The following is a 12,487-nucleotide window of genomic DNA, read 5'->3' as shown; positions in this document are numbered from 1 at the left end:
ACGAGGGCGGGAGGAGGGGCAACGGGGAGAAGGGGGTGTGGTCTTCTGCCTCTGACGTCAAAACTCCGTGAGAGGCAACGTCAGAGCCGTTGCCCGGGCAGGCAGGAGGGTGGGGGCAGTAACCTTCGGGGCGCCTTCCCTAAAAACAGTACGGGGGGGGGGGGGGGGGGGGAGCTGAAAAGAAAAAAATTGAAGTGGGAAAAAATAAATGAGGGGAATAAATTGAGGGGGGAATAGAAAAATAATAGGGGAGTAAAATCCATGGAAAGATAATAGGGAAAAATAAGAACAAACAAAAATAACAGGGGAGGGAAAAAGATAGCAAAAAAAATAATAGGGAAAAAATAACAATAGAATAGAAAAAAAATTAAAAGCAGCTTTGTCTAGTGCTTAAAACCAAATGCACAGCCCTGCCATCAGCATTATTTTCATGACTGAATCACTAAAATGGATTCCACACAGTGTTTAAAGCCTGTTCAAAACAGCCCCATGCTTTATTAATTAATAAATACAAGATGCAAGTTTTTAGTATTTTTTTTTTTAAAAGTACATTGCGCAGGCTATCAAGCCCCTACGTGAGCCCACCCAAAAAACTTGTTTCTTATCCTTTTTCAGTGTGTTGATTAGCAAGAATGATTATAATACAATGATCCAACATGGAAAATGGAAAAAAAAAAAAGTAACATTGAACTCTAAATACACCTAATTTGCACCTGGGAAGAACCAACTCCCAGGGCTTCCCTAAAGCAGCTGCTGTTCATCCCAAACCTTGTGGCACTCCACCGGAATCCGAAGGGGCCCAAGGCAGCCCCGGGCAGACAGCGCAGCAGAGCCGTGGGCACAAGACCCCAGAGAGCCTGTTCGTCCAGCCGCAATGCAGAGACTGCGCAGCACGGGGGACCCGCAATGGGAATTTGACATGCTTCCCTCACTACTTTGGTTCGGGCTGGTAGCGAGCCAGCAGCCCCCCTCTGCCCCGCGGCTGCCTGGAGCCACCGGAGAAGCAGCGATTCATTTCGGTGCCGCATGAGCCGGGGTTTACTAAAGCAGGGAGCTCAAACCGCCAGAGCACCAGCTGGGCGGCAGCTTCACGCTTGTTCAGCCTACGGCGCTTCTGGGGAGCGCCCGTAACCAGAAATGTCGTTTCAAGCCGAGTTTGAGACGACGACAAGACGGCGTGGGGAAACAGGCTGCATCCTATCTGTTCCGTGAGGGTCTGGCAGCTTTGTCGGCACTTTAAAGTCCTCTCAGTTCAACAGCTTCTAAGAGCAGCACGTGTACATACGGTCAGTAAAGGCTCACTCTGACAAACGGTCAAACACGCGACGGCACCTTGATGTGACAGCAGTATTTGAATTGGTGTTTGTTCAGATTAAAAAAACCAAGCCCAGAGCAGACTCCAAGAAAGTGATTTATTTCCACGTGTCCTTACAAGTTAAAGACAGTATGCTTTTCATTAAAAAACAGTATCATGTACTATTTAGAAAACAATTACACCTTTCTTGTCAAAGAAAATACACCAAATTATGACCTCCTGTCTACCTTTTAAGAATAGGTGGGTTGGTTTCTTTCTTTTTTAAGAGCAATCCTCACAACATATCGGCATATAGGTGAGGACAAAGCTACCAGCAAATAGATAAACTTTCCTGTATAATCAGACATACGTTAACAGAGAGGAACTCAACCACCAACTAGTGCTCCATGGGCTCCTCTGCCTTTTCTGCAGGTTCCTCAGCAGGCGGGACAGGCTTAAAGAGAGGAAAAATATGTATCATAGGAGGACAGGAAACAACAGGTCAGCTTTATACTGGATTGAGCATCAGCAGTGGCAAATACTGCTCATGTCAGCAAACAGCTTACAAAGTAGCATTATCCAAATCAAGCATGGGGCAGGACAGAGCTAGTAATTAGGGGACTAATCATGCCCCTTGCCGCAGGCATGAGCAACATACGTAGCCACTCCTGTTGCAGACACATAAAAAACAACCCTTGATTGTAGATGAGGAAAGAAGCTAACATTGGACAGGCCTGTCACCAGTTCAGCATAAAATGATTTAATAGGTATCTCAGTCTCCAGCTATGATTATATGATTTTCATACAGTAACTTCAAATTTTGAAATTAAATTCCTAAAACTCTCCTAGAAGAGCAGAGTTTTAAATGTCATAAACATAAATGTGGTAGGTGATAATCAATCACAAAATGCTGTCTCTCAACAAAGCCTATTTATTTATATTAAAACCACACACCTTTCTCTGCGGTCTCTCCTCAAGACCTTCTAGGAACGGTGCTACATCATCATCGTCATAGATCGTAAACTCCATGTCTTTGCCAACAATTCCAATGGAAACGTTCTGTTAAGCAAAGTTTTGAAAGAAGTCAGAAGCAGTTTTCTGCAAATAACTCTGTGGCTTTACACTTGTGAAACAGATCAAAGTTTCCTCCTGCAATAAAGACACTCATTGTGTTGTTTGTGTCTTAAGGAAAAGCAGGAAATTTGGAGGCTCCCTCTTTCGGAGATTGTGCTAGGAAAGAAAAGGGAGGGAGATTTACTGCCTACAAAAGCTACCATGTTTCAAAATCTTGTAAGTAAAACCACTATTAAAGGGTTTTAATTTCTTTCAATTTTTTTCTGTTTTCTTTCTAATAACAAATACCTGATTTTTCAAAACCACTTCTTTTAATCTTATTGTGCATTACTTTTAGACTTCTAAAAAAATAAGGCGGGCTAAGAATAAAAAAAAATAAACATGGAAAAGGGCAGATCAGCCACAAGCAGAACACAAACTACCGGATATCCTTAGAATTTTCTTGTTCAGCAGCTCCTCAAGTCATTGCCAGAAGTTTCTGCAACTTTTTGATGCTGGATACTCAATCAACTGTTTGTGCATTACCTTCCCTCATCTTCTAGGTGAATTACTAACTGTGTGTACAATGCAAAGCTGTGATTCTAGTTGCATGTAATGTATATAAAACATTGATCAAGGTTTAAAATAGAATGAACCAACCAGGGAAACAATGTCTTATTTAGAGTCATTTTTCTTAAGAAAATTAGATCCCAGATAATTATCTGGAGTACTCTGTCCAGTTCTGGGCTCCCCAGTTCAAGAAAGAAGAAGAGCTGCTGGAGAGAGTCCAGTGGAGGGCTACAAGGATGGTGAGGGGACTGGAGCATCTCTCCTACGAGGAGAGGCTGAGGGAGCTGGGCTTGTTCAGCCTGAAGAAGAGAAGGCTGAGAGGGGACCTTACAAACGCTTACAAATACCTGAAGGGTGGGTGTCAGGAGGATGGGGCCAAGCTCTTTTCAGTGGTGTCCAGCGACAGGACAAGGGGCAACGGGCACAAACTGAGGCACAGGAAGTTCTGTCTGAACATGAGGAAGAATTTCTTCACTCTGAGGGTGACGGAGCACTGGAACAGGCTGCCCAGGGAGGTTGTGGAGTCTCCGTCTCTGGAGATATTCAAGACCCGCCTGGACAAGGTCCTCTACAACCTACTGTAGGTGACCCTGCTTCGGCAGGAGGGTTGGACTAGATGACCCACAGAGGTCCCTTCCAACCCCTACCATTCTGTGATTCTGTGTAATCAAGAAAAGTGTACACAGACTGGTGACATGAAATGAAGATATCAGCTACCAGTGTTCAGCTTCCAAATTTCAGTGCCAGCCATGCTTTACATGAATTTTGTCACAGTAATTTCTAGTAACAGTGCCAGCAGAATTTCTTGTGAAGAAAACCTAGTATTTACCTTGGTGGTCAGATCCTGTTCAGCAGGAAGAGTCTCTCTCAGGGCACGCAGTCCATGTTTAACTAGCTCGTTTAGATTACCTTAAAATGAAATCAGAAAGACATTTGCAAACTACATGTTATTATCTCTAGACACTCATTTCCCCTTTTTCCCATTCATAGTTGATAACTAGAAAATCAGCTTGGCTAGCTTCACTTCCAGAGCTCTTCTCCTTTCTGGTACTGGTCACAGAGTTGGTTATAAAAGTACACCTTAAGAAGCCAGCCCTTTCCCACATTTGAGGTCGAATGCATCTGGTTTTGGCATCTGCCTTGCCCCATGTGCAGTGATAATCAAGTTGTTTTGTTTTTTTTTTTCTCCCAAGCAGCTATTCAGTAGACTCCTCAGCACCATTTCACCTAAAAAGAAATTCACCATTTTAAATGCACCACCTAAACACTTGCCCTGACATACTGTCCCTGCTCTGATAGGGAAGGAATTGTACTTTCCCTGGGTTAAACAGGGCAGAGGCCTTTTACTTTCTCCTCTGCTTTTCTGAGCACCCTTTCTCTTTTCATTACATGTCATAAGCATCCTGATGTTAGACATGAAGATTTGTAACATTTTCTCTACAATTTTGTTTTCATGCAAGTTTACACTTACAGCAAACCTGGCTCCTGAAATTTATCTTCCTATGTTACTAAATGCAAAAGCACGAAGTGGTAGCAGAAAGAACTGCGTAACTGATGAACACAGCTAGAGATAAGACAGGGTTTCATTACTCACAGTCAGTGAACTCGGTCATGTGTCTCTCCAAATAAGTTCGCGCTGACTGTGAACGAGCACCAATGGACATTGCTTTGCAGTCAAAATAGTTTGCAGAGGGACAAGTCTGGAAGATGTGGGGACCCATATCCTACAAAGGGAGAAAAAACCCCATAGATCATAAAACAAATGCATAAATTCATACCAAGTCTGCTGCTGGAACACATGGTATTTTCTAAAACAGTTTTGCTTCAACTAACATCACATAGCATACACGCATGCACATAAATATATATTATATTGCTTAGATATTGCTGTTCTTATACAATTCCTTCAAAGCTACTGTAAAAAAAAAAGTAAATAATCTACAAAAAAATATCTTTCTTTACACTTTATTCATTAAAATGCAGTTTTTTTATGTGGGCAGAATAGACAGCACCAAAAATGTTTCTTTCTCTATTCCACAAACCGTACTGTGCTTATGTACGCTGCCCACTTCATAGCTTGTAGTAGATATTTTTACACACATTCCATCTTATCTGCACAAAAGTAAAAACCTGCTGTAGACTTAACCCTGCCATGCAAGATTCCAAGCAAGATACAATTTCCTTCGACCTTCCTCATGTCAAAGTACTTCAGGGCAGAGATTCTGTGTGTGCTGCATGAAGCAAACTGCTGCTGCTAATCAAGTAATAGGGAGGCCAGTGACGATGTCCACATCCATTTTTTTATAAAATGTATTTAAAATAATAGTTTGTAAAGCTCCGTAATCAATAGTAAAACAATTACTGTCATTGTGGGATCAACATTTTGATCCCTTAAGACACAAACAAATCTAATTTTTGCAGTATCTCATTTTGCACCTTAAAATAATTAGTTTTTCATTTTTGCAAATGTAGTACCTAATCCTCCATATGCTTATGAGGTGTAGTTAACATTTTTTAAAGGTACATTTTAGGGTAAGACACAGAAAATTATTTCCTTATTCAGAGCATTTTGATGAGTCTGCCTCTTCCTTCTATCTTCCCCTCTTCACCTTGACTTGTATAAAGTTGCATTAAGCACACTTTCTTTTAGATCAATAGTAACTAGTGCAGCTGACTTACATCATAACCAGCAATGAGCAGTCCTACACCATATGGTCTTCTGCCATAACGCTGAGTTGGTATCTGGGTTTCTTAAGTAAGCTAAGGAAACAATCTCAAAATAACACGTTAATTACCCAAAACATTCTCCTAAGCCAAGCAGAGACACACCAAAATCATAATATAGTCTTTGCAAACCTTTTTGCAGCAGTGAAGACTACAGTCAAAAGAAATAGATCTCATGACTTACTTGGAATACCAACTTCTTTTTCACCAAAAGAAAATTTAGCAATTAGTTTTCCTGAAATAAGCAAGTGGTGCATTCAACCAAGTAATACAAATAGTGCACCTAATGCTGCACAGCCTCATTTGATTTCTTATCCCTTTGAACTTTTTCTAGGCACCTGATAACAGAATACAAGGTCTCCATTGTATTCCATGCAGAGAGAGAAGTTGCCACAGAAAAAAAAAATCTGAGCAAGCAGCTGCAATCCAGTAAATGATCGTATTTTGAAAGTGCAGTCATCCCCCCCACCCCTCCCGAGGTGTGGGGCTGTGCAACAGAAAAACAGCACTACGTTGAAAGTTGCACAGCACATGATTGCTTCTCTACCTGTTCAGTGCACATTATGGGACACTCTCTGAAAGAATACACAAGAAACACAAATAAAGAAAAGTTAACTTCTTCAATTTAATACGACTTTTAAGCTGTGATATATGAAAATCATTTTATGAACAAGTATAAAAACATAAAAAGATGTAACAGTGTTACAAGTGTGGAAAAAAAAGGATACTGCTTCCAATTAGTGACACTAGGCGAGAAACTGGCAGAGGTCTATCAAACACAAATCTAGAATCCAGACACTCCTGACGCATGAAATTACTAGGAGAAAAAAAGAAAGATAAAAAGAGAAAAAAACAAAAATCAAACCAATGCTTAGATGAAAGTCACAATGAGTTTTTGTCCCAGTGCTTGTCTGCTAAGGTAGGCATATTTTTTTTTCACACTGGCTCGTTGAGAAAAAGGGTCAAAGGCATTATGTAATTTCATTTCATCATGACCTATAATTGTTATTTAGAAATCTGACCACAGGTTTGAAAGAGTATTACAGTATTTGAGCCATACAAACACAGAGAAGGTAGAAGTTCACGGAGGCAACAGACAGATCATCTGGAAACACACCGCAGTTAAACGGTAACATTTCCTTGTATCATTACAGCAACTAAAATCTATTTTAGAAATTCCTCCTACGCCTTCTTTGTCCTTTCCTATCAAACTGAGGAACTCTCCTCCATCCATGTACCTTTACCTCATCTGATGAAACTATGTGGCCAGCAGGTACAAAGCAAGCCTCTCTGAATCCAACACATACAGCAGTGTACGACTTCAATAACTTTCTCAAATTTGTGCACGCAGAAGCAGCTGCTAGAGGGAAGTAAGTGATGCACTTTCTCAGACCACTTGGAAACCCCCTCACACTGAGGAAACCAGACAGGACTGTCTTACAAGTAACAAAACCAAAGAGCAAAATTTTGGGCCAAACAAATGAGATTTCTGCCAAGTAGTTAAAAATCTGTCAGAATTTCATGCTGAGGTCTTTGGCATAATAGAACAGAGCACCAACTCAAGACTAATCCTTAGCTGACCATAAAATTGCATTTGCAATAGTCTACAAATGAACTTTCACTCATTGTTGCAGAACTGCGTATGTCAACAACCAAGATACTCACCACAAGAGTCTTGCATCAGCAGTAAGTCCAGCAATTGAGATACCAATATGGTTGTCAACGTAGAGGATTTTTTTCTGATGAGCTGCCAGCTCAGACTGTGCTCTCTATGCATAAAAGGAGAAAGCTATGTGGCAGACTGAACAGTTTGCCAAGCACTGTGGAGAAATCTGCTAACATTTATAGCAAGAACTGAATATGATCATGAAACAATAATAAAAAAAGAATTATAAACTTGCAACATAACACCAGAAAAACCTAATTCCACTTCAGTAGGAGACTGTCAGAATGAAAGAAGGGACACTCACACAAGCTTTGAGAAAATAAATAACTAGTTTTACTACTTAATAACTAATAAAAAAAAAAAAAAACGAGGAATACACCTCTTGAATGGAAAAAAAAAATCTTTCATTTCCTTCATGATTTTCTGAAAACCTGATTTGCATAGGTACTGGAAGTATTTATAGTTCTATACTGGTACTCAAGCAAAATGCAACTGGGATTGCATTTACATTACACAAAGTTCAGACTGCGCAAAACTGATTTGCCAAACCAAAAACTTTTCTACTAACATTATTGTCCTGAGAGCACAGTTTCGAAGTTACCTTTAGAGCAACCAGAACCGCATGTGTCTTTGACTTCAGCCCCACAGTAGCTGAGCCTTGTTTCACAGCTTCCATGGCATATTCTATTTGATGAATTCGGCCCTTCAGAATAAAATCAAAGGTAATAATTCGAAAGTTAATCCTCTGTACCAATTTTCAATGGGATTTGATTTTCAGACCTGTGATTCCCCACACCCCCACAGGTACACTGACTGCACAACACAGTTCAAACTGACAAACAATAGACCTCCTTAACTATCTTTTGCAAACACTTCACAATTAACCTACATATATCTGGCCATCTCCAAGCCACTCACTACCACATAGAAAGAAAGAGAAAAAAAAAAAAAAAAAGAAAAGATGAATAATCCTGACATTATAAGAATCACAAGACTTCTGTTACTGTCTTCAGTGGAACAAGTATTTGACCCAATGTAATTCAAAGATGGAACTTCCAGCTGAAGTTGGACACTTAACTTTTAATCGAGTTTCCTGAAGAACAGACTCTTATGCAACTGTTGTGTCTCACCATTCATTCCCTAATAACTTCTGAACAAGTTATTAGTCAACTGCAGTAAAGTCTGAAAGAGGTGCAGAGGTCTCAAAGACAGTGAAGTCCCCACAAGTTCTGCAGAAGCAGCCAGGAGCTTTGCAGGAAAATAAGACAACGGCCTTTCAATGCACCACTGAGGGCAAAGTAGCTAATTTTCTGCACTCTAGCTGTCCAGCGTACGTCAAATAGTCAGCATGTTCACTGCTACCGTGCAAGTCCTGGAGGTACTAACTGCAGTACACAGTTGCATCCTACTGGTGGTGATGGAGTGGCACGTACTGTGCGTAATCTACAGGAAGTCACCCTCTATTAAGTTGTTTGGGTTACTTTTGGTAAAAGGCTTTTGATTTATCTAGAGAAATACAAAGTGCACTAGATGCTTAAAATGCCCTAGTGTTCCATTTCATTCACTAAGTTATAAATGGAATTTCAATAATATAGGATATTTCCTGTCCAAGAGCAGTATGGAATCACTGTCACCTGTCCAACATATATTTATAAACTTTTACGAACGACTTGCAAGGCTGTACAAGCGTGAAACCCCTCCTAGCCTTTAACCTCGTATTTCATTTTCTTTACAACAATATTTGAAAACGTCCTCCAATAAATACAATTATTCTTTGCTCTTGTATTAACAATTCCAAGATTTATCACGTTATCATATCACTGCCTCACCTACAGGAATGCATGGAGCAGTAATTGCAGCACAGCAGCAACTATGAATGTCTTTTATAAAAAAAAAAATCAACACTATTCATATTTTCAAGGTAATTCATGAAAAAAAATAGAAATCAGTGTTGTTGATGACTTCACAATACCTACTAAAAGTCTCCAGAGAATGCTATAGTTTTAAAAGTAACAGATAGATTAAAAAAATTTAAAATCGAAGTTCCTGATACAGAGTCTGCCAGAGAAATACAACCACTGAGAAGGAGGAACACAGTTCAAAGCCATCTACAGCTACCATGGTATTGACTAAAGAACATTCAAATATTCAAGGTTGTCTTCATATAGGATGGAAAGTACAAAACATGCTCTGTTACAATGTATGTTGAAAATGTATCTTTTAAACAATACTACTACATGATGAAGATTTTCAGTACAAACTAATGATATATTAACTTTATGCTACCACGATTTGCTATCTGCATTTAAAATAAGTCTTTGGTTTTGCCAAATCTAGAGTCGATTTCCAATACTGGTTCTCCCGTAAGTTTCCTATCTTCAAAAATGTCCATACAGAAGAAGACTCAATACCAAACACCTGATCCGAGACTTGCTTTTAAAATTTATAAAATACTTATTTTTAAGTCAACATAACCCGTGCAAGTTTTAGAACACATTTTTAATAACAATACATAATGTGAAACTGATTCAGAGGTAATAAAATTTCGAATTCAAGTGCAAATCTCAACATAATCTTAAAAACAGAGATAGCATGAAGCTTCCCTAACATTCCACAACACAGGAACCTAGGGACACGCAGTTGCACAGACTTCATAATTGATGCACAACATCAACTGCGTTACAAAATGATATGGCATGCAACCACTTACATGTTCTAGCTCTCAGTGTTATAATCATAAGCTTTATACATGGAATTTATCTAACAGGGATGTTTGTGACCACTTCCACTTAGAAAATTAAGATCTGTGAATTCATACTACAAAAATCAGTATCTCAGATTCCATGCTTCAGATTACCATATGTGTACAGTTATTCAAACAGGGGCTTACGCTGCAGTAAAATCTGTGTGCACTAAAAGAGAAACAGGTGCTGTTATGCCACACTTGAGGAAGTCAGCATATTCTTACTTAAGCACTAAATACTAGCTGTTAATAATTTGATTTTGTTCTGAACAATTTTAAAATAGTAAAACTCAAAAAAAAAAGAGAAAGTTCTTCCCAATTGTAAACTAAATAGTTCCTTTCCAGTTCGCTAGCGAATAAAACAGAGAGGCAGTAGCCTAACATTTGGGAAGTTTAAGATCAGTTTCATGCTTTTTCATACCTTACCACCTTTTTATTACAGGTCTGTAAATTGGTTGTAGAACAGTTTGGGTTGGAAGGGACCTTTAAAGATCACCTAGTCCAACCCCCAGTGACGACAGCATCGATTTTTTACCTCACAAGTCCATTCGGAAAGCAACTGCCTGAAGTACCGTGAGGTACCAGGGCCCACCTGCGCATCACCCAGGCTCTCACACCAGCAGCTCAGAGACGCGCTGGGGGCTCTCTGGAAACCTACAGCCCACAACACAAGCAGGGAGCAGACTGCAGCAAGCTTCAGGCACCGGAACAATACAGGCTACGCTACCGAAATACCACCGCAGCCAGAGTGAAGGAGAAGCAAAAAGCAAGCAAAAAGCCGGTTCCAAAGCTCGCGAAGGTTTTACCTGTGGGCTCCAAACTGTGACATCGTTGTCATACTGGTTGCGAAACTAGAACAAACAAAATGCAACCAGTTAGCGCAGCGGGCGAGCAGACAGAACCAGCATTACTCACCGGGAATGAGGTTTCCTTACCGGGCTCTTGGCGCCCAGCATTCGTCGCCGGGCCCCGCAGCAGGGGCCGCTCTCCGGCCCGGTTCCTGCCCAAGCCGTGGCAAGAGCCCGCCCTCGGTGGGCCGCGCACCCCGCCGGAGGCGGCCGAGCAGCGAGCCCGCCGCCTAGGCCTCGACACCGGGAGGGAAAGCACCCGGAGGGGAGCGGGGAGGCCCCGCCGCCCGCCCCCCGCTGAGCCCAGCCGAGCCTCCGCCGCGCCTCACGGGGCCGCGCCGCCCGCCCAGCCCGCTGCGCCCCCTCTCCGGGCCCCGCCTGCCCCGCCCAGGGGAGCGCGGCCGCCCCTCCCCCGGGCAGCCCCGGGCCCCGGCAGCAGGCCCAAGGCCCGGCCGCGGCCCCGCATGGCGCGGGAACTGCTTACTCACGGCCCCGCTCCCTTCTTCTCGCCCCCACTCCTTCCCCCGCGCTCGCTCCGCGGCCCGGGCAGGGGTCGCGGTGCTGCCGTGCCCTGCCCTGCCCCGGCCTGCCCCAGCCCGGCCCCGGCCGCCCCTCACCATCCTCCTTCCCCCGACAGCGGCGCGGGCTCCGGGGCAGCGACAGGGGACCGCTCCGGCGGCGATCGCTCTGGACTGGAAGCGGCCAAGCAGCGCTAGTCGCACCGCGAGTCATCGATCGAGAGCGCACGGCGGCTCGGCTCGCCCCGCCCCTGGAACAAGTGACGCAGCGCGGGTGCCGCCCCAGGCGGCGCATGCACGGTGGCTCAGGAGCCGCTGGTGCGGCGGCGGTGCGGCGGGGCGGCAGGGAAGAGGGCTGGGGCCGCTCGTGGCAGCCGCTACCCCCTGTGTGCCCCGTCTGGAGAAAACTCTCTCATTCTCCATTTTCACAGGATGCGGAGAGAGCGTGAGAACTGGCTGAATGGGCGAACTCAGAGGGTTGTCATCAGCGGCGCTGAGTCTAGTTGGAGGCTGGTAACTAGTGGTGTCCCCCAGGGGTCAGTACTGGGCCCAGCCTTGTTCAACTTCTTCATCAGTGACCTGGATGAAGGGACAGAGTGCACCCGCAGCAAGTTTGCTGACGACACCAAACTGGTAGGAGTGGTAGATACACCAGAAGGCTGTGCCGCCATTCAGCGTGACCTGGACAGGCTGGAGAGTTGGGCAGAGAGGAACCTGATGAGGTTCAACAAAGGCAAGTGCAGGGGTCCTGCACCTGGGCAGGAACAACCCCATGCTTGGGGCGGAGCTGCTGGAGAGCAGCTCTGTGGAGAGGGACCTGGGTGTCCTGGTGGACAACAAGTTGACCATGAGCCAGCAGTGTGCCATTGTTGCAAAGAAGGTTAATGGGATCCTGGGGTGCATCAAGAGGAGTGTGGCCAGCAGGTCGAGGGAGGTTCTCCCCTTCTACTCAGCGCTAGTGAGGCCTCATCTGGAGTACTGTGTCCAGTTCTGGGATCCCCACTTCAAGAAAGATGAGGAGCTGCTGGAGAGAGTCCAGCGGAGGGCTACGAGGATGGTGAGGGGGCTGGA

The 12,487-nt window shown here is 43.5% G+C and overlaps 1 protein-coding gene across 2 annotated transcripts; it reads right to left on the bottom strand.

Moving 5' to 3' along the window:
- Window positions 1–1,398: 1,398 nt before the first annotated feature.
- PSMA1 (proteasome 20S subunit alpha 1) lies at window positions 1,399–11,641 on the bottom strand. Of its 2 annotated transcripts, none has more exons than XM_075426155.1 (10): window positions 11,516–11,641; window positions 10,857–10,901; window positions 7,909–8,010; window positions 7,307–7,410; window positions 6,370–6,458; window positions 5,597–5,667; window positions 4,512–4,641; window positions 3,747–3,826; window positions 2,249–2,353; window positions 1,399–1,748 (listed from the first exon to the last, which is right to left on the bottom strand). In XM_075426155.1, the coding sequence occupies exons 1-10, from the start codon at window positions 11,516–11,518 to the stop codon at window positions 1,692–1,694; spliced, it is 786 nt and encodes a 261-aa protein (XP_075282270.1). In that variant the 5' UTR covers window positions 11,519–11,641; the 3' UTR covers window positions 1,399–1,691. The 2 variants fall into 2 exon arrangements, with proteins under 2 accessions (XP_075282270.1, XP_075282269.1); XM_075426154.1 differs by lacking the exon at window positions 11,516–11,641 and adding an exon at window positions 10,986–11,229.
- Between the last annotated feature and the right edge of the window lie 846 nt (window positions 11,642–12,487).

The sequence above is a fragment of the Opisthocomus hoazin genome, chromosome 7 (assembly GCF_030867145.1).
Source record: "Opisthocomus hoazin isolate bOpiHoa1 chromosome 7, bOpiHoa1.hap1, whole genome shotgun sequence".
Taxonomy (NCBI): Eukaryota; Metazoa; Chordata; class Aves; order Opisthocomiformes; family Opisthocomidae; genus Opisthocomus; species Opisthocomus hoazin.
This window is presented reverse-complemented; position numbering and strand designations above follow the sequence as displayed.

Excerpts from the sequence above, each read along its gene's own strand:
- PSMA1 (XM_075426154.1), bottom strand. The coding sequence starts at position 11,006 with ATGCTGGGCGCCAAGAGCCCG. Across the intron at positions 7,411-7,908 it reads CGGTTCTGGTTGCTCTAAAG|AGAGCACAGTCTGAGCTGGC; the intron begins GTAACTTCGAAA and ends TTTTATGCATAG. Across the intron at positions 1,749-2,248 it reads AGGAGAGACCGCAGAGAAAG|CCTGTCCCGCCTGCTGAGGA; the intron begins GTGTGTGGTTTT and ends CCTCTCTTTAAG.